At 45.2% G+C, this 20,474-nt stretch overlaps 1 protein-coding gene across 8 annotated transcripts in view; it reads left to right on the top strand.

Annotated features, from left to right (window-relative positions):
- mef2cb (myocyte enhancer factor 2cb) overlaps positions 1-20,474 on the top strand; it is a 98,396-nt gene that overhangs the window by 69,682 nt on the left and 8,240 nt on the right. For 3 of the 8 annotated variants that reach the window (XM_029677457.2, XM_029677455.2, XM_065026503.1), the window contains 3 exons: positions 2,784-2,927; positions 6,797-6,974; positions 7,731-7,778. In XM_029677457.2, coding sequence (XP_029533317.1) covers positions 2,784-2,927; positions 6,797-6,974; positions 7,731-7,778 — 370 coding nt within the window. Of the gene's footprint in view, positions 1-2,783; positions 2,928-3,068; positions 3,207-6,796; positions 6,975-7,730; positions 7,779-20,474 lie in introns of all 8 variants that reach the window. The other 5 variants (XM_029677460.2, XM_029677459.2, XM_029677458.2 and 2 more) reach the window with 5 other exon arrangements.

Below are 20,474 nucleotides of genomic sequence, written 5' to 3'. Positions count from 1 at the left end.
CAACTACACTAAAGACCAGAGCAAAGTACCCAAATATTTGAAAACGGGACAGAGAGAGACACAGAGAGACAGAGACAGAGAGAGAGAGAGACAGAGAGAGAGGGACAGAGAGGCTAGTGAATCTTGACACGCTACCTCACCACGAGACGCCTCCGGCATCAAACAGCGATCTCACAAACGAAGCCCTCAGTTCACTAAAACCACACTTTAAAAATAGCTTTATTCTCCTGACATCAGAGATGACTGGAGTGTTATTTGTTTTAGAAACAGGCGGCTCACTCTTAGTCACTTCTATCAATTTACAGTAGTGCGCTTCTCTGCTTGCGACGACAAGCAGAGTGTCACACAAATGAGGAGAATAAAATGGTGAGATTAACTTATTTTAGCATCTCTCTCTCCCATTATCTCACTCTCTCTATTTGTCTCTAGCATTGAGACACACACACACACATATGATCACCATCAAATCTAAGCTGTATTAAAGATAATGTAGTTACAGTGGTGGGTGTGATAGGGAAGCCCAGATGAAAGCAGCGTGAAGCGCCGTCGTCTGCTCAGACAGGAGCGGGTCTGTGATACTCCTCCTGTAGACTAATCTCCTTTTATTAAAGCCGGCCTCTTTGGAGGAGAGAGCGAGGGGAAGGGAGGGAGGGGAGGGAAGTGGGTCTTTGATGGAAGCTCTAACTATCAGTTGCTACACCTTTCATTTCACTACTTCACTCACTGTAAATCTAATCGACACAATATGGGACACATCTCTGCACTCAACACTGCAGTGTGTGTGTATGTACACACACACATAAACAAACACAGAAGCATATGCAGATCGCTCAAAGGTAGGGTTGCAAAGGGAGGGTATTTTACTGGAAACTTTAGAAGTTTACCAGTAAACTACCAGAATTTTGGTATCTTTCAAGAATTTCATGCAATCTATTACAAGACATCTAGTGGCCCTTTTGGGTACTTCAGATGATCACAGGCGTCTGTAATTATCTCTGGCCCTCTGTGTGGCATCATCACATGTAAAATATATGAAATGATTGAATAAGATGATTTAAAAATAAAATATAGAATGACAAAGCTGTAAAACATTATCCGAAATATAAACCATCAACTTAGTGACTATCATTGGTGTTTCAGCATGAGATTTCCTTTATAGATTTGTTTTTACAAACTGTATTTATGTTACTATATCAATATGTATTTGTTGTCAATGTTTTGGCATCAAACTGGCAGCAGTTGTGATTAAAGTCAATAGTTGGAAGAGTTGCAGAGTTAATTGAAAATAATGCCATTGCTGATTAGATGCTTTGTCCATTAATTAGGCTATTTTCTTGAACCATATGGTCTATCTACTCAAAACTCATGGACAATATGGACACAGACATAACAAATGAATGCTATATTGTCTATGACTAAATTCTGTGTGTTTTTTTCCCCTAGAGGACACTCGTTTAAAAAAAAAGTGTTTTAACCCTATCCCAAACTTTAACCCTTACCTTAACCAATCGGAATGAGTGCCTGAATGTAATGTTTTAACCCTATCCCAAACTTTAACCCTTACCTTAACCAATCGGAATGAGTGCCTGAATGTAATTTTTTAACCCTATCCAAAACCTGGATCAGAAGGTTGCATGTTTTGAGTTTTTTAGTTTTAACCCTATCCTAAACCTTAACTCTTACCTTATCCATTCAGAATGAGTGCCTAAACGTTGTGTTTAACCCTATCTAAAACCTTAACCCTTAACTTTCAAAATGTGGTGTTTGGAGCAACTTTGAAATGCGTTGTTTTGGAGAAATGTGGATAAACGTTGTCTAATTCTGCAGTGAGACTGTGAGAGCTTGTTGCTTCCATACCTAAACACACAAATTAAAACACACCAAAAGCAACACGTGCAGAGAAACGATGTTAGATATAATTGTATCACTACCACTTTAGTGAGATACTGTATATCTTGGTCTAACGAGGGATAGAGAGACAGCTCTTCTCTTCCCTTTCCTCCTTCGTTGGCATTGAGAGAAAGGGGGGCGTGCTGTGGCCACAGAAACAGGATCAGGTGGCCATCAGGTGGCCAAGAGAGAGATTGCTGCCTGTATACACAGTCTGTCAAACACACACTCTTACACTACCACAGACCTGCCACACACAAACCCAACGCACACATACATCTGTAACCATAACAGTCCCATTCCGGCCTCCTCAGCTGCCAATGTCAGCAATATGTTTTATTTCGATGTTCATCACTGACTGTGTCTCTGTGTGATTACAATGTATATAGTCCCCATGGCGCCTCATTTGAGAGAGGAGTATGGATTTCATGTATTGTTAGTGAATGCTATTAAATCATTTATGTTCTTCTGAGTGTTTAGCTACATGTTAACTTGTTGACAAGGACACCGCTATGTCCCCACCCCACTCCATCCCATCCCACATTGATGGACATTTTATTTAATTTTTTATTTATTTCACCATTATTTAACCAGGTAGGCAAGTTGAGAACAAGTTCTCATTTACATGGGAATAGATCCTGTCAAAGCACTTTATGCCACACCAAGGACCACATCCCATTTAGCCCGTCAGTACCCACTTTAACCTCTGTGACACATTAGGCACACACACACTTAAAAAACACACTTTTTTTTACACATCTCATTGCTTTGAGTTGAGTCCATTCTCAGGATCCATTCTAACAAGGGCGTAATTCACATTTCCTCTCCCCTGCTCTACTCTGGGCCCTGTTCCCCTGCCCTTCAACTGTGTTGTGCGACTGCTCTGTTTGCAGACGTTGAGAAAGAAGGGTCTAAACGGCTGTGACAGCCCCGACCCCGACGCAGACGACTCGGTCGGCCACAGCCCCGAGTCTGAGGACAAGTACAGGAAAATAAATGAGGACATTGATCTGATGATCAGCAGACAGAGACTGTGTGTAAGTACCGCCCGACACTCCCTGAGCCTTCTTCTCACCCTTCTCTCCCCCCTCTCTCTCTCTTTCTTTTCTTTCTTTCTCCCTTCCTCCATCCGTGCGTCTGCTGTCCATATGATGGTTTTTTTTGGTGGGACCCGGCAGGCATTAAGCAAGAAGGAGAACAAAGGTGGCGAGAGCCCGGAGCTCGAGTCTGCTCTCACCCTCACCCCGCGCACTGAGGAGAAATACAAACAGATAAACGAGGAGTTTGATCATATGATCAAAACTCATAAGATACCTGTAAGTACTGGACTTACACAGCATGCAGTCTCAGCTGGCTAAATGGCGGACGCTGAGTAACACGCATCCAAATGAACCCCCTATTAGCCCAGCATTGTGTGACACTGCACTGCACGTCTGGAGAAAAAAACACGAGATAAGACTTCCTCATACTTTGAAGCACCTATACATGCGTGTATTCATAGCAGCTAACTCATCTAAGTGTCGTTACCTTAGTGGTTTAGTTCAAGTATAGTGCGCGCTTCGCCTCTCACACTCGTTAACCTCTGGCTCCATTTGTGACATCACACCTTTAACCCTTTACCCATGATCCCTTGCCTGGCTCTCATGAGTGGTGTGGTTTGCATGCAGTTCCTCTTCTCCTGCGCCCACGCTATAACACAGCTCAGTCACCCGAAACAACAGAGGGACAGATGCTAAGGCTCGAAAACAACAGGCACATAGGCACACACACCTGTGCAGACGTGCGCATGCGCACACACAAACACATACGCAAATTCACACCCTACTGTAGCCCTCATTACATAAATGTGAATAAAACATTAAATTGAAGGCCCTCCCTCACTGTAAAAAAAAAAAAAACACCCACAAGTCTAGTTGATTCAACTCATTACTAATAAGTAACTGGTTCCAGACTTCTTTTGTTTACTCAACTTTTGGTCAAAGTGTTCCCAAAACAACAAAAAAATTGTTGGTCCAAACCTGGCTCCAACTTGAGAAAACATTGGCAGAAATTCTGTCAACTTACGTGTTTGCTCAACTTGTCTCATACATTCTTTGAACCACAAATGATTATTTGGGCATCTTACCTCAAAAAAAGGCTGTGAAACTAGTTACACAAACAGTGCTTTTAATATACAATGTTTTCAACATACATGCAGTATTTGACACACATGGACATACATAATTGCATTGTGCATGTTCTTTTGTTCAGTAATTATTGTTCATGTCGCACCTGGGATTTGAACACACTACTTCTTCATGGCATTACTGCCACGCCACCATGTCTGTGTCAATTATCAGTTAATTATCAGTTATTCTCTCATCATTGCTTTGTTTTACTTATTTAAGCAATTTTTGTTTTTTTCTAGATAGTTGTCAAATTTTTGTTTGGCATATTATTCTGTTTTAATGTTACTCCTTAAACACTATGATAAATAAAATATTTTTCCTTGAGTGTACCTTTAACAGAGCCGAGATTTACTTTGAAGAGCAAAGTGTAGCAATACAGATGAAATCAGTTATTGACACAGAGATGGAGGCGTAGCAGGAAAATTGGAATGCTGTGAACCAAGAAGTTGTGAGTTCAAATCCCAGGTGAGGACATGTATAAAAGGAACATGCACAATGTAATCATGTGTGTCAAATACGTAAGTTGAAAACGTATGTTAAAAGCACTTTGCCTTTTTTTAGGTAAGATGCCCAAATATACATTTCTAGTTGATTGAACACATGAGACAATTTGAACAAACATATCACTTTAAGTTGACATCATTTTTGACTACGTTTTCTCATGTTTGGGCCAACACATTTTTTTTAAATGTTAAATGTTTATAAAAAAAATGTTTTAAGGCAGTGGAACCAGTAACTTAATAATATTTATTTGATACAACATTTTTATTTTATTTTTTTTACAGTGGGGAGGGCGAGGAGTGCAGTTGTAACAAGGAAGGTGGTGATAATCACATCTAATCAGGAGCAATATATTACCTCGCTGTCATTCAATGATCCCTCAGTTGTGACTGTAGAGATGGACCAGTGTCGACCATAACTTCAACTGCACAGAGTAAATAAAGGTCTTAGCAGTTAGTCAGTCCCAAACAACCACAAAATGAATGCTACTCTCAATGGAAGCCAAGTGTGCTCCGCTCTCCTTACAAACGCCCATATTGGAATGGTTAGCATTATAGCCATGGAGAAAGAGATGATTCCACAGTAGACCATCGAAAGGGAACAGTAACCTCTGGCAGAGTACTGTAGAGAGGGTGGAGGGGGTGTTGTGGTTAGAGGCCGGGTCGGGGTGAGGTTGGGTTAGGGTTGGGGTTGGGGTTTGGATGGGGGGGAGGCAGTGGCAGTAAGGGTGTCTGCACACAACAAGTGGCAGTTCAGTATGTGGTCATGACGTCTGCCTAGCATAGGGCCTCTGGGTCACAGGGGAGGATGAGTGAAAACAGGAAGGATGGCACCACTGAAATGACAGCTTGCAGAGGGGGCCCACTGTACGCACACCCACCCACCCGCCCCACACACACACACACACACACACACACACACACACACACACACACACACACACACACACACACACACACACACACACACACACAATGAAAATATTTAAACGTGAAATAGAATAGGAGGTGCTTAAGATTTAAGAAATCAACCAGACACCCAAGACTGCTGGCTAACCAGCAAAAGCCCCAAAAGAGTGTGAGAGAGAGGGAGAGATGGCAATGAAGACGAGGTGAAAGTCAAGGCTTTTGGACCCCACAAAATTCTATTTGTGTGGCTAAAAGGGAAAAGTTACAAGGGAGAGAAAATTGAAAAAGAAGACGAGGTAGAGCTCATATCCGATTTCCCCTGGCTGATGCTCTCACTGATGAGCCCTTCCATCGCTCTGGGACACATGGCTACAATTAGGGCTATATTTTCTACTTCTTTAAGCTAACATCCAGGAGCGACCACTTCCAGGGCACTCCCAAGGTTAAGCCCTATGGTGGAGTGACACGATAAACATGACGAATCTGTCGCTTGGGGCCTAGGGGCCTAGCTACCAACCAACCTCATCCACATGCTGCTAGTCTTACCTGCCACTTAAAAAACACTTGATCTCGACATGACAGAGACATACCTCTATTTTAGTAAAAACCTGAGAATGGTGTATATATAATGTACATTTACCAAAATCATATATAGATTTCCAACACCGTGCTCCACAAAATTGAGCAAATTCAGAACGAGTACATTTGTAGTAGACGATATCAGCTTCCCTATCTGCTTCAAAAGGATCTGTGTATTGGAATGAGAAACAATGACCACACAATGAAAAGTTGTTGTTGTGTTTTCTGAGATCCACATGTTCTTTTCCCTTGGAAGTCGGCTACGTTAGGAGGTCACCATGTTAATCAAAGGGTGAAAACAGGCACAGAGAGTCAACGATGGGGACGTAGAGAGACGAGTGTATTCACATTGTAGACGGTGGCTGACCCTTTAAAGATGCCACTGTGGGAAGAGACAGTCCACATTCCACAAGCACATTGTTTCCTCTCATTCCTGGGTGACAAGTAAAAGTCCCTTTCAGTTGTGACATTATCTGGCCGTTGACCCTTTTTTTGTATGACTGTTCTTTCTATCTCCTTTTATCGCTTTCTTTCTCTCGCTCACGGTTTCATTCGAGCTGTGATATATTTCTTTAGCCTTGGATTCTTTTGGTTCTCTCTTCCACTGTAATCTTTAACAGTTATCTCTATGCCTGTGTATTCTATTGTTGTGTTCTTTTGTTTTGTCTCTCTATTGTGTTTAATCATGCGTTCTTCCTCTTTTGTCTCTCTCTCTCTCTCTCTCTCTCTCTCTCTCTCTCTCTCTCTCAGCAGGGCGTGGCCCCCTCCAACTACGAGATGCCGGTGTCCATCCCCGTTAGCAACCAGAACAGTCTCATCTACAGCCACCCAGGAGGTTCCCTAGGCAACCACAACCTGCTGCCCCTGGCACACCACATGCAGAGGAACAGCATGTCCCCCGGTGTCACACACAGACCTGCCAGTGCAGGTAACACACAAACAAACACACACTCTTTAAAGAGAAGCCCTCCATAAACATTCAGGGGAACGCACAGAGGAAATAAGGTCAGCTCTACTGATTGATAGTTCATTTAAGGGAAGGTGACTCAATATTACATTCAAACCAAGTCAGCAATCCCCTCCATTTACTGTGAGGCACTGTCCTGGGGATGTCAGGCCCTATGTATAGGTTTTAAGTTGCTGGTGACATAAGCACATGAGGCCTGTCGGTTTGTTATTGTTGTCTGAAGGCTCTATTTTGTCCCTCTGGGCAGTAGCCTGCTGCCCACACCCTCACCCTGTCATTAGGCCTGGATGCACCGCGCACCGGCACAAAGTAAATATGAGTTTTGGCGCTGCCGCCACCACACTAACCGCACACGCTCACGCTCCTCCCACTCCTCCACCTCGCACGACTTAAAAATACAAATGTGCCATTTTTTTGGGACGCTATCGTCCAGTATCCACTCGCAGCGTCCGTTTGACTAGAACTTATGGTTTTTGGGAAAGCTGTGGCATTTGGGTTTACACACACACACACACACACACACACACACACACACACACACACACACACATCAGCCCTGGCACAAAAGAAGAAGGGGCTGATGGTTAAAGTAACTTAGACAGAGTGTCACTGAAAGGCGAGAGAGGAGGAGGGAACTGATGGGATGTGGGTGTGAAGGAGGGAGGCCTCTCCTCTAATGTTTTCCTCTTTTCCTCTCATCCCTCTTTCATCTTTCAGGTGGCCTCATGGGTGCTGACCTCACCACTGGTGCGGTTAGCAGTGCTGGTAAGGATGGCATCCTCCTTCTCACACACACAGATAAACACACACACAGGGCACCCACTCTCCCACCCAGACCATAAAACGCATGACTAATACCAACCTAAACTAAAATTGAGTTCCTGTCCTTGACGTGTTGATTTTAATGGTCTTGGAGTTCCTTAGGGAATGTTTGTCCAGTTCTGGGTCCGTGGTACATCCTGGTCTCGGCTCAGCAATTCTCTAACAAGTGGAAAAAGGAAAGAAAATAATATTAGAGTGGGTAGGATGACATTCAATCACAAAAGGGAAGGTGCTGTGAGTTTTAGGGATCTTAGGGATCAGAGGTGTTATACCTATGCTTTTATTTATCCTTCTGTCTTCTGCACTCTCTTTCTATGTGTCAAATCATATCAAATCAAATCAAATCAAATTGTATTAGTCACATGCGCCGAGTACAACACCTTACACCTTACAGTGAAATGCTTACTTACGAGCCCCTAACCGACAGTGCAGTTTTAAAAAATACGGATAAGAATAAGAGATAAAAGTAACAATCAATTAAAGAGGAGCAGTAAAAAAATAACAATATAAACAGGGAGGTACAGAGTCAGTGTGTGGGGACACCGGTTAGTTGAGTTAGTAAGAACAGTACATCAAATCAAATCAAATCAAATTTTATTTGTCACATACACATGGTTAGCAGATGTTAATGCGAGTGTAGCGAAATGCTTGTGCTTCTAGTTCCGACAATGCAGTGATAACCAACAAGTAATCTAACTAACAATTCCAAAACTACTGTCTTATACACAGTGTAAGGGGATAAGGAATATGTACATAAGGATATATGAATGAGTGATGGTACAGAGCAGCATACAGTAGATGGTATCGAGTACAGTATATACATATGAGATGAGTATGTAGACAAAGTAAACAAAGTGGCATAGTTAAAGTGGCTAGTGACATAAGAATGCAGTCGATGATCTAGAGTACAGTATATACATATGCATATGAGATGAATAGTGTAGGGTAAGTAACATTATATAAGGTAGCATTGTTTAAAGTGGCTAGTGATATATTTACATAATTTCCCATCAATTCCCATTATTAAAGTGGCTGGAGTTGGGTCAGTGTCAATGACAGTGTGTTGGCAGCAGCCACTCAATGTTAGTGATTGCTGTTTAACAGTCTGATGGCCTTGAGATAGAAGCTGTTTTTCAGTCTCTCGGTCCCAGCTTTGATGCACCTGTACTGACCTCGCCTTCTGGATGATAGCGGGGTGAACAGGCAGTGGTTTGGGTGGTTGATGTCCTTGATGATCTTTATGGCCTTCCTGTAACATCGGGTGGTGTAGGTGTCCTGGAGGGCAGGTAGTTTGCCCCCGGTGATGCGTTGTGCAGACCTCACTACCCTCTGGAGAGCCTTACGGTTGAGGGCGGAGCAGTTGCCGTACCAGGCGGTGATACAGCCCGCCAGGATGCTCTCGATTGTGCATCTGTAGAAGTTTGTGAGTGCTTTTGGTGACAAGCCGAATTTCTTCAGCCTCCTGAGGTTGAAGAGGCGCTGCTGCGCCTTCTTCACGACGCTGTCAGTGTGAGTGGACCAATTCAGTTTGTCTGTGATGTGTATGCCGAGGAACTTAAAACTTGCTACCCTCTCCACTACTGATCCATCGATGTGGATAGGGGGTGTTCCCTCTGCTGTTTCCTGAAGTCCACAATCATCTCCTTAGTTTTGTTGACGTTGAGTGTGAGGTTATTTTCCTGACACCACACTCCGAGGGCCCTCACCTCCTCCCTGTAGGCCGTCTCGTCGTTGTTGGTAATCAAGCCTACCACTGTTGTGTCGTCCGCAAACTTGATGATTGAGTTGGAGGCGTGCATGGCCACGCAGTCGTGGGTGAACAGGGAGTACAGGAGAGGGCTCAGAACGCACCCTTGTGGGGCCCCCGTGTTGAGGATCAGCGGGGAGGAGATGTTGTTGCCTACCCTCACCACCTGTGGGCGGCCCGTCAGGAAGTCCAGTACCCAGTTGCACAGGGCGGGGTCGAGACCCAGGGTCTCGAGCTTGATGACGAGCTTGGAGGGTACTATGGTATTGAATGCCGAGCTGTAGTCGATGAACAGCATTCTCACATAGGTATTCCTCTTGTCCAGGTGGGTTAGGGCAGTGTGCAGTGTGGTTGAGATTGCATCGTCTGTGGACCTATTTGGGCGGTAAGCAAACTATGCCACTCTGTTCACCTGATCTAGAATTCCTCACAATCAAATGTAGACCGCATTATCTTCCAAGAGAATTCTCCTCGATTATAATCACAGCCGTATATATCCCCCCCAAGCAGACACATCGATGGCTCTGAACGAACTTTATTTAACTCTTTGCAAACTGGAAACCATTTATCCGGAGGCTGCATTCATTGTAGCTGGGGATTTTAACAAAGCTAATCTGAAAACAAGACTCCCTAAATTTTACCAGCATATCGATTGCGCAACCAGGGGTGGTAAAACCTTGGATCATTGTTACTCTAACTTCCGCGACGCATATAAGGCCCTGCCCCGCCCCCCTTTCGGAAAAGCTGACCACGACTCCATTTTGCTGATCCCTGCCTACAGGCAGAAACTAAAACAAGAGGCTCCCACGCTGAGGTCTGTCCAACGCTGGTCAGACCAAGCTGACTCCACACTCCAAGACTGCTTCCATCACGTGGACTGGGACATGTTTCGTATTGCGTCAGATGGAAATATTGACGAATACGCTGATTCGGTGTGCGAGTTCATTAGAACGTGCGTCGAAGATGTCGTTCCCATAGCAACGATAAAAACATTCCCAAACCAGAAACCGTGGATTGATGGCAGCATTCGCGTGAAACTGAAAGCGCGAACCACTGCTTTTAATCAGGGCAAGGTGTCTGGTAATATGTCCGAATATAAACAATGCAGCTATTCCCTCCGCAAGGCTATTAAACAAGCTAAGCGTCAGTACAGAGACAAAGTGGAATCTCAATTCAATGGCTCAGACACAAGAGGCATGTGGCAGGGTCTACAGTCAATCACGGACTACAAGAAGAAACCCAGCCCAGTCACGGACCAGGATGTCTTGCTCCCAGGCAGACTAAATCACTTTTTGCCCGCTTTGAGGACAATACAGTGCCACTGACACGGCCTGCAACGAAAACATGCGGTCTCTCCTTCACTGCAGCCGAGGTGAGTAAGACATTTAAACGTGTTAACCCTCGCAAGGCTGCAGGCCCAGACGGCATCCCCAGCCGCGCCCTCAGAGCATGCGCAGACCAGCTGGCCGGTGTGTTTACGGACATATTCAATCAATCCCTATACCAGTCTGCTGTTCCCACATGCTTCAAGAGGGCCACCATTGTTCCTGTTCCCAAGAAAGCTAAGGTAACTGAGCTAAAAGACTACCGCCCCGTAGCACTCACTTCCGTCATCATGAAGTGCTTTGAGAGACTAGTCAAGGACCATATCACCTCCACCCTACCTGACACCCTAGACCCACTCCAATTTGCTTACCGCCCAAATAGGTCCACAGACGATGTAGGTAGAGTTAATTAATTAAAGTGACAATGCATAGATGACAACAGAGAGTGGCAGTGGTGTCAAGAGGAGAGGGGTGGGGGGCAGGCAATGTGAATAGTCTGGGTAGCCATTTGACTAGGTTTTCAGGAGTCTTATGGCAGGGGTAGAAGCTGTTTAGAAGCCTCTTGGACCTAGACTTGGTTCTCCGGTACCGCTTGACGTTTGGTAGCAGAGAGAACAGTCTATGACTAGGTTAGCTGGAGTCTTTGACAATTTTCTGGTCCTTCCTCTGACACCGCCTTCAGGGCCTTCCTCTGACACCGCCTGGTACAGATGTCCTGGATGGCAGAAAGCTTAGCCCCAGTGATGTACTGGGCCGTTCACACCACCCTCTGTAGTGCCTTGCGGTCAGAGGCTGAGCAGTTGCCATACCAGGCAGTGATGCAACCGGTCAGGATGCTCTCGATGGTGCAGCTGTAGAACCTTTTGAGGATCTGAGGACCCATGCCAAATCTTTTCAGTCTCCTGAGGGAGAATAGGTTTTGTTATGCCCGCTTCACGACTGTCATGGTGTGCTTGGACCATGTTAGTTTGTTGGTGATGTGGACACCAAGGAACTTGAAGCTCTCAACCTGCTCCACAGCAGCCCCGTCAATGAGAATTGGGGCGTGCTCGGTCCTCCTTTTCCTGTAGTCCACAATCTTCTCCTTTGTCTTGATGACATTGAGGGAGCGGTTGTTGACCTGGCACCACACGGCCAGGTCTCTGACATCCTCCCTATAGGCTGTCTCGTTGTTGTCGGTGATCAATCCTACCACTGTTGTGTCATCGGCAAATGTAATGATGGTGTTGGAGTCGTGCCTGGCCTTGCAGTCTTGAGTGAACAGGGAGTACAGGAGGGGGCTGAGCACGCACCCCTGAGGGGCCCCTGTGTTGAGGATCAGCGTGGCGGATGTGTTGTTACCTACCCTTACCACCTGGAGGCGGCCCGTCAGGAAGTCCAGGATCCAGTTGCAGAGGGAGGTGTTTAGTCCCAGGGTCCTTAGCTTATTGATGAGCTTTGAGGGCACTATAATGTGGAATGCGTGTGTGTGTGTGTGTGTGTGTGTGTGTGTGTGTGTGTGTGTGTGTGTGTGTGTGTGCACGTGTGCGCATTATGTCTTAATGAGCCGAGCATCATCACACTGCATTATACGACCTTTTAACCACTGTTTATTTCCTCTATCCTGACAACACACACGTCTCATTTTGTTTGGATATTTTAAGTCATTCATAGGCCATCTACTATCATATGTCTTGAGCAAAATACATTTAACATGGGCGTGGCTCGCCATGCCATAATGTTCCTGTGGAAAGTAAATCAGGCCATGTGTTTGTGTGTGTCTGCATTTATTTGCATGAGTTTGAATGGATTTACATGTGTGTTTGTGGGGTCATATGTGGTCACAATTTGCTGTACAGATTATATTCAACGGTTTGTCTTATAGTGAGCTAATAGGCAATTGGAGAAGCCCTCACAGACAGACAGCAGAAGGAGAGGGGAGAGTATTAGACTGTGTCTGGGGGGGTTAGTTTCTCAGTAAGGGTTAGGGGGGGTCAAGGGAGCACAGCTGGGCAGCCCTGTCTGGTCCCCAGGGCTCCCTGGTAGGGGTCAGAGCCCGGTCCCTCTGTCTGGCCCCTCACACACTCACACACACACACACAACAGAGTCGTTTGTTGTAGTGTGAGTTCCGTCGGCAGCGTGCTCCGGAGCGTGCTTCAAATGTAGCCTTTGTGTCACCGCGGCAATGAATAGAGGCACTCTGTGAGGACCCAGTGCGCTCAGCCGCGGTGAAAACACGCCATGGAGAGAGATTCATGTGGAACTAAAAAATATTCCATTAAAGTCCCTCTTAAATCTTACAGGGGGAAAAACCCCATGATGAATATTCAGCCATTCATGTGTGCAGGGGGAGAAACAGGGAGACACAGATGGAAGCGTTCTGTGAAGCCGGTCATAGGTTTTAATGATGTTCTGGGTTGTGTGTGACTCAGTGTGAGGTGGCCGCTGTTCCAGAGGTTATTTGTTCGCTTTTGCTTTGAAAAGCAAATTGTCAGTGGTGAGTGTTTTGACCTAGTGTTTGCTGCAGATGTTTGATTTTCTTATCAAATATCCCTCGTTCTTAGAGAAACACACACACAGCCCCTTGTGCCACTCATGCCACGGGTGCCAACATTGTTAGACAGATTTGATTGATAAGCAACACATGACACAGTTTGATACTGGAAGGTCGAGTTGTCACCTCCTTGGTGTAAAAGCGGTGTGGCAGGGACTTGTGTGTGTGTGTGTGTGTGTGTGTGTGTGTGTGTGTGTGTGTGTGTGTGTGTGTGTGTGTGTGTGTGTGTGTGTGTGTGTGTGTGTGTGTGTGTGTGTGTGTGTGTGTGTGTGTTTTTACAGAGAGGTGACAGTGTTTTTACTGAGAGGTGACAGGGGCTGGTTCATTCTCCTACACGGTGAAACAAGCAGGCAGAGCAGAGATCAAACCGCTGCTGACAGCTACATACTGCAAATACACAAATGGACATGGAAGGTGTTCTAAAGCTGGGAGTGGGACACCCTTCATCGACCTGCTCTCATTGTCTCTCTCTATATGTCCATAGGTCACAGGCACATGCACACAGGCTTGACACACACACACACACAAACACACACACACACACGCACACACACACACACTGAGTGTAGAAAACATTAGGAATACCTTCCTAATATTGAGTTGTACCCCCTTTTGCCCTCAGAACAGAACAAGATGTCGAAACCGTTCCACAGGGATGTTGGCTCATGTTGAATCCAATGCTTCCAACAGTTGTATCAAGTTGGCTAGATGTCATTTGGGTGGTGGACCATTCTTGATACTTACGGGAAACTGTTGAGCGTGAAAAACCCAGCAGCATTGCAGTTCTTGACACAAACCGGTGCGCCTGGCACCTACTACCATATCCTGTACAAAGGCACTTAAATATTTTGTCTTGCCCATTTACCATCTGTATGGCACACACACACAATCCATGTCTCAATTGTCTCAAGGCTTAAAAATCCTTATTTAATCTCCTCCCCTTCATCTACAGTCGTGGCCAAAAGTTTTGAGAATGACACAAATATTAATTTCCACAAAGTTTTCTGCTTCAGTGTCTTTACATATTTTTGTCAGATGTTACTATGGAATACTGAAGTATAATTACAAGCATTTCATAAGTGTCAAATGATTTTATTGACAATTACATGAAGTTGATGCAGAGAGTCAATATTTTCAGTGTTGACCCTTCTTTTTCAAACCTCTCCAATCCGACCTGGGCCACATCCTGACTGATGGCAGCCCATACTTGCATAATCAATGCTTGGAGTTTGTCAGAATTTGTGGGGTTTTGTTTGTCCACCTGCCTCTTGAGTAATGACCACAAGTTCTCAATGGAATTAAGGTCTGGGGAGTTTCCTGGTCATGAACCCAAAATATCAATGTTTTGTTAGTTATCACTTTTGCCTTATGGCAAGGTGCTCCATCATGCTGGAAAATACATTGTTTGTCACCAAACTGTTCCTGGATGGTTGGGAGAAGTTGCTGTCGGAGGATGTGTTGGTACCATTCTTTATTCATGTCTGTGTTCTTAGGCAAAATTGTGAGTGAGCCCCCTCCCTTGGCTGAGAAGCAACCCCACACATTAATGGTCTCAGGATGCTTTGCTGTTGGCATGACACAGGACTGATGGTAGTGCTCACCTTGTCTTCTCCAGACAATCTTTTTTCTGGATGCCGCAAACCATCAGAAAGGGGATTCATCAGAGAAAATGACTTTACCCCAGTCCTCAGCAGTTCAATCCCTGTACCTTTTGCAGAATATCAGTCTGTCCCTGATGTTTTTCCTGGAGAGAATTGGCTTCTTTGCAGCCCTTCTTGACACCAGGCCATCCTCCAAAAGTATTCACCTCACTGTGCGTGCAGATGCACACACACCTGCCTGCTGCCATTCCTGAGCAAGCTCTGTACTAGTGGTGCCCCGATCCCGCAGCTCAATGTACTTTAGGAGACGGTCCTGGCGCTTGCTGGACTTTCTTGGGCGCCCTGAAGCCTTCTTCAGAACAATTGAACCTCTCTCCTTGAAGTTCTTGATGATCCGATAAATGGTTGATTTAGTTGCAATCTTACTGGCAGCAATATCCTTGCCTGTGAAGCCCTTTTTGTGCAAAGCAATGATGACGGCACGTGTTTCCTTGCAGCTAACCATGGTTGACAGAGGAAGAACAATGATTCCAAGCACCACCCTCCTTTTGAAGCTTCCAGTTTGTTATTCAAACTCAATCAACATGGCAGAGTAATCTCCAGCCTTGTCCTCGTCAACACTCATACCTGTGTTAACGAGAGAATCACTGACGTGATGTCAGCTGGTCCTTTTGTGGCAGGGCTGAAATGCAGTGGAAATGTTTTTGGGGGATTCAGTTCATTTGCATGGCAAAGAGGGACTTTGCAATTAATTGCAGTTCATCTGATCACTCTTCCATAACATTCTGGAATATATGCAAATTGCCATCATACAAAATGAGGCAGCAGACTTTGTAAAAATGAATATTTGTGTCATTCTCAAAACTTTTGGCCACGACTGTACAATTATTGAAGTGGATTTAACGAGTAACATCAATAATGGATCATAGCATTCACCTGGATTCACCTGGTCAGTCTATGTCATGGAAATAACAATGTTTTGTACAGTGTAGATATACAGTACAGAGAATAGACCCTGGAACAGCTCAACAGAAACATAGATGCACTCTGTCCTGTTTGCCAATCCTCTCGTCCAAGACAAGAGCCTTGAGACGAAGACACAAGGCCTATTCTTACAAAAAAAAGCTCAATGATCCCTATATCTTGGTCCATAGTCTGCATAGATACAGTAGAAGGTGTTAGTTAGCTAACTAGCATGGCGCCATAGTTCAGTTGGTGGATTCAGATTTCAATGCACGTTAGGCCAAACCTCAACGGAAGTGCCTGCGTATCGAAAGTGGGATGGAACACACCCGTTAGACCACAACAGGACATCAGAAAGTGTTCAGTAACAGTTAAATGTACATTGGTTTAACCACACCAGCCATGTGTGTGTCTTGTGTCGTCTGTCTGTCTGTCTGTCTGTCTGTCTGTCTGTCTGTCTGTCTGTCTGTCTGTCTGTCTGTCTGTCTGTCTGTCTGTCTGTCTGTCTGTCTGTCTGTGTGCGTGCGTGCGTGCGTGTGTATGAGGCCCAATAGGCATATGTGGAAAGTTGCACCTTTAGGCAAGGCAGCCAGTGTGTTAGAGTACAGTCACAGTGTGGCATCCCCAGACTTCCTCTGCCTACATAAATAGCCTTCACCTTTGCATCTCCACTTCAAATCGGATGATGTCGCTGACACTTATCTGGACAGCGAGTTTTCATTTGGGTACTTCCTCAAAACGGTTGCTTCTTGTCTGCCTCAACTCACTGCTCTATTCTGCAGCGTGAGGTGGTAGCGGTAGAAGGAGAAAGGTTTGACTGTCAGTTTCAGTGTCGGGAACGATCATGTCTTGATGTCTTGGACTCACAGAGCTGCTGCATGTCTGTAGTCAGATGCTTGCTACTGTATTTGCCTATCTGTAGCCAAGTTGTTAAGATCCGTACCCAATCCATGTTATAATCCAAGTGTCTTCAGTTCAGATCAACCTACTGTAAACCAGTCACTAGCAGCTGTAGAGAACCTCTAGCATCCACATCGCTTGCCAATTGCCTGCCTTAGGTAATAAATCCCATCTCCTGGGCTATAGCCAGTCTCCAGTCATATTTAGAGCGTGAGCTGTAAAATGGCTGCCTGAAATCCCTTCCTCACCGTACACTCAGCCTCTGGGCCGGGAGCTATGAATCAGATGGGCTGTACAGTAACAGCCTTACCTTGACTTGACCTGACATACGTTGATAGCTGTCACGTTCAAGTTTTTTAGTCTGGGATGTTTTGGACAGTCTCAGTTTTTCTACACGTAATTCCCCGATATTTTCTAGTCTTTTCCGGCTGTTTTGATTCGCTATTCATGTCTCTCCACGTGGGCTCACTCCACAGCACAATAGTCCAGCGATGAGGATGAGAGAGAGGCAAGCAGAGCTGATGAGGCAGCTGGATGGAGTGGCTCTAGGAGAGGCTCCCATACAAAACACACAGGTGCATCCATACATGTGCTCTGTGCACACGTACACTGTCATGCACAGACACACCTCAATGGACACATGCATTCATCATTGACATGTACAGTAATAGACACATTCAAAGTCACACACACAGACAAGTACTATCTGATACACACACACTCACACATAAACTATGACACTATATTAACACAATTTTGCACATAGGGACCCAAGCATGCAGACACACGCACACGCACACGCACACACACACAATAACTCATACATGGATGCACACACACTGTTTTTCTAGTTGTTGTTTTTTGTCCAGGCCTCATTTTCTTTCACCGCTAGCGGTCGTTTACTCTTCAGATTGTTCAAATTGAGCTTTCGAGACTTTTCATTTCCAAACAACAAAAACCTCACTCTCAAATTAAACAAAGATCAGCGGGGGGAAATTGCCCAGGAAGACATCTGCGACTCATTTTCCCCTGGAGTATATGATTAGGAAATTCATTTATGTCTAACGTATAATTCCTGCCCCTCTTTCAAGTGGGAAACGTCCATACTGCGCTCTCTGTTCTACCCCTAGGAATGGGGGGAAAAGCAGGCTGCGGGATTGGGTTAGAAACAAAGCATATACACTGCTCACTCTCTCTCTCGTTTTTAATGGGATGTTGCTGGGAGGGTGCCCCACTGGTTTGTGTGTGGCGTGGGTGCTAAACTCAGTCCTCCAGTCAGTCTGTCGGAGGAGGAATGTGGATTGGGTGTCTACCCCAAAGCAGGGTCTTTGTCTAGAAGAGGCAACACATGTGTTTAGCGCTGATGGCCAAATGATGGGTCCTGTCCCTCTGTGGTCTCCAAGGCCATAATTTGATGTTTTTAACACGACTCACTGGCTAGATGCAGGGTAAATGACAGTGACAGAGGTAAAATGGACATTTCTCTAAGAAAGGAAAGAATAAGTCCTCACAAACCAGCCAAATCAGGCGGATATGGGAGAATTGTGTGGGATCACTGGGTGAAAATGACCTCTCTCTCTGGCTCTAGGACAGTAGCATCTCCACTCCTCCACTAGTTGAATCATTTTAATATTTGAAGTAATGGTTTCCGCAGTACAACGTCAAATCAAACTTTGCTTGTCACATGCGCCGAATACAACAAGTGTAGACCTTTCCGTGAAATGCTTACTTTACAAGCCCTTAACTCTTCTTAACTCTTAACTGTTGGTTAAGAAAATATTTACCAAATAAAACTCAAGTTTAAAAAAAAGAAAAAAAGTAACAAATCAAATCAAATTTATTTGTATAGCCCTTCGTACGTCAGCTGATATCTCAAAGTGCTGTACAGAAACCCAGCCTAAAACCCCAAATAGCAAGCAATGCAGGTGTAGAAGCACGGTGGCTCCCTAGAACTCCCTAGAAAGGCCAAAACCTAGGAAGAAACCTGGAGAGGAAGCAGGCTATGAGGGGTGGCCAGTCCTCTTCTGGCTGTGCCGGGTGGCGATTATAACAGAACATGGCCAAGATGTTCAAATGTTCATAAATGACCAGCATGGTCAAATAATAATAATCACAGTAGCTGTCGAGGGTGCAGCAAGTCAGCACATCAGGTGCTGAACAGTTGAAACTGGAGCAGCAGCACGGCCAGGTGGACTGGGGACAACAAGGTGTCCTCATGCCAGGTAGTCCTGAGGCATGGTCCTAGCGCTCAGGTCCTCCGAGAGAGAGAAAGAGAGAAAGAGAGAATTAGAGAGAGCATACTTAAATTCACACAGGACACCGGATAAGACAGGAGAAATACTCCAGATATAACAAACTGACCCTAGCCCCCAACACATAAACTACTGCAGCATAAATACTGGAGGCTGAGACAAGAGGGGTCAGGAGACACTGTGGCCCCATCCGATGATACCCCCAGACAGGGCCAAACAGGAAGGATATAACCCCACCCACTTTGCCAAAGCACAGTCCCCACACCACTAGAGGGATATCTTCAACCACCAACTTACCATCCTGAGACAAGGCCGAGTATAGCCCACAAAGATCTCTGCCACGGCACAACCCAAGGGGGGGCGCCAACCCAGACAGGAAGATCACATCAGTGACTCAACCCACTCAAGTGACGCACCCCTCCTAGGGACGGCATGAAAGAGCACCAGTAAGCCAGTGACTCAGCCCCTGTAATAGGGTTAGAGGCAGAGTCTCCCAGTGGTAAGAGGGGAACTGGACAGGCAGAGACAGCAAGGGCGGTTCGTTGCTCCAGAGCCTTTCCGTTCACCTTCACACTCCTGGGCCAGACTACACTCAATCATATGATGCACTGAAGAGATGAGTCTTTAGTAAAGACTGAAAGGTTGAGACCGAGTCTGCGTCTCTCACATGGATAGGCAGACCATTCCATAAAAATTGAGCTCTATAGGAGAAAGCCCTGCCTCCAGCTGTTTGCTTAGAAATTCTAGGGACAATTAGGAGGCCTGTGTCTTATGACCGTAGCGGACGTGTAGGTATGTACGGCAGGACCAAATCAGAGAGATAGGTAGGAGAAAGCCCATATTATGCTTTGTAGGTTAGCAGTAAAACCTTGAAATCAGCCCTTGCCTTAACAGGAAGCCAGTGTAGGTAGGCTAGCACTGGAGTGATATGATCAAATGTTTTGGTTCTAGTCAGGATTCTAGCAGCCGTATTTAGAACTAACTGAAGTTTATTTAGTGCTTTATCCGGGTAGCCGGAAAGTAGAGCATTCCAGTAGTCTAACCTAGAAGTAACAAAAGCATGGATTAATTTTTCTGCATCATTTTTGGTCAGAAAGTTTCTGATTTTTGCAATGTTACGTAGATGGAAAAAAGCTGTCCTTGAAACAGTCTTGATATGTTCGTCAAAAGAGAGATCAGGGTCCAGAGTAACGCCGAGGTCCTTCACAGTTTTATTGGAGACGACTGTACAACCATTAAGATTAATTGTCAGATTCAACAGAATATCTTTTTGTTTCTTGGGACCTAGAACAAGCATCTCTGTTTTGTCCGAGTTTA

This window comes from Oncorhynchus nerka, linkage group LG13 (genome assembly GCF_034236695.1).
Source record: "Oncorhynchus nerka isolate Pitt River linkage group LG13, Oner_Uvic_2.0, whole genome shotgun sequence".
NCBI classification, from domain to species: Eukaryota; Metazoa; Chordata; class Actinopteri; order Salmoniformes; family Salmonidae; genus Oncorhynchus; species Oncorhynchus nerka.
Note: the sequence above shows the minus strand (reverse complement) of the source record. Positions and strands in the feature narration are given on the sequence as shown.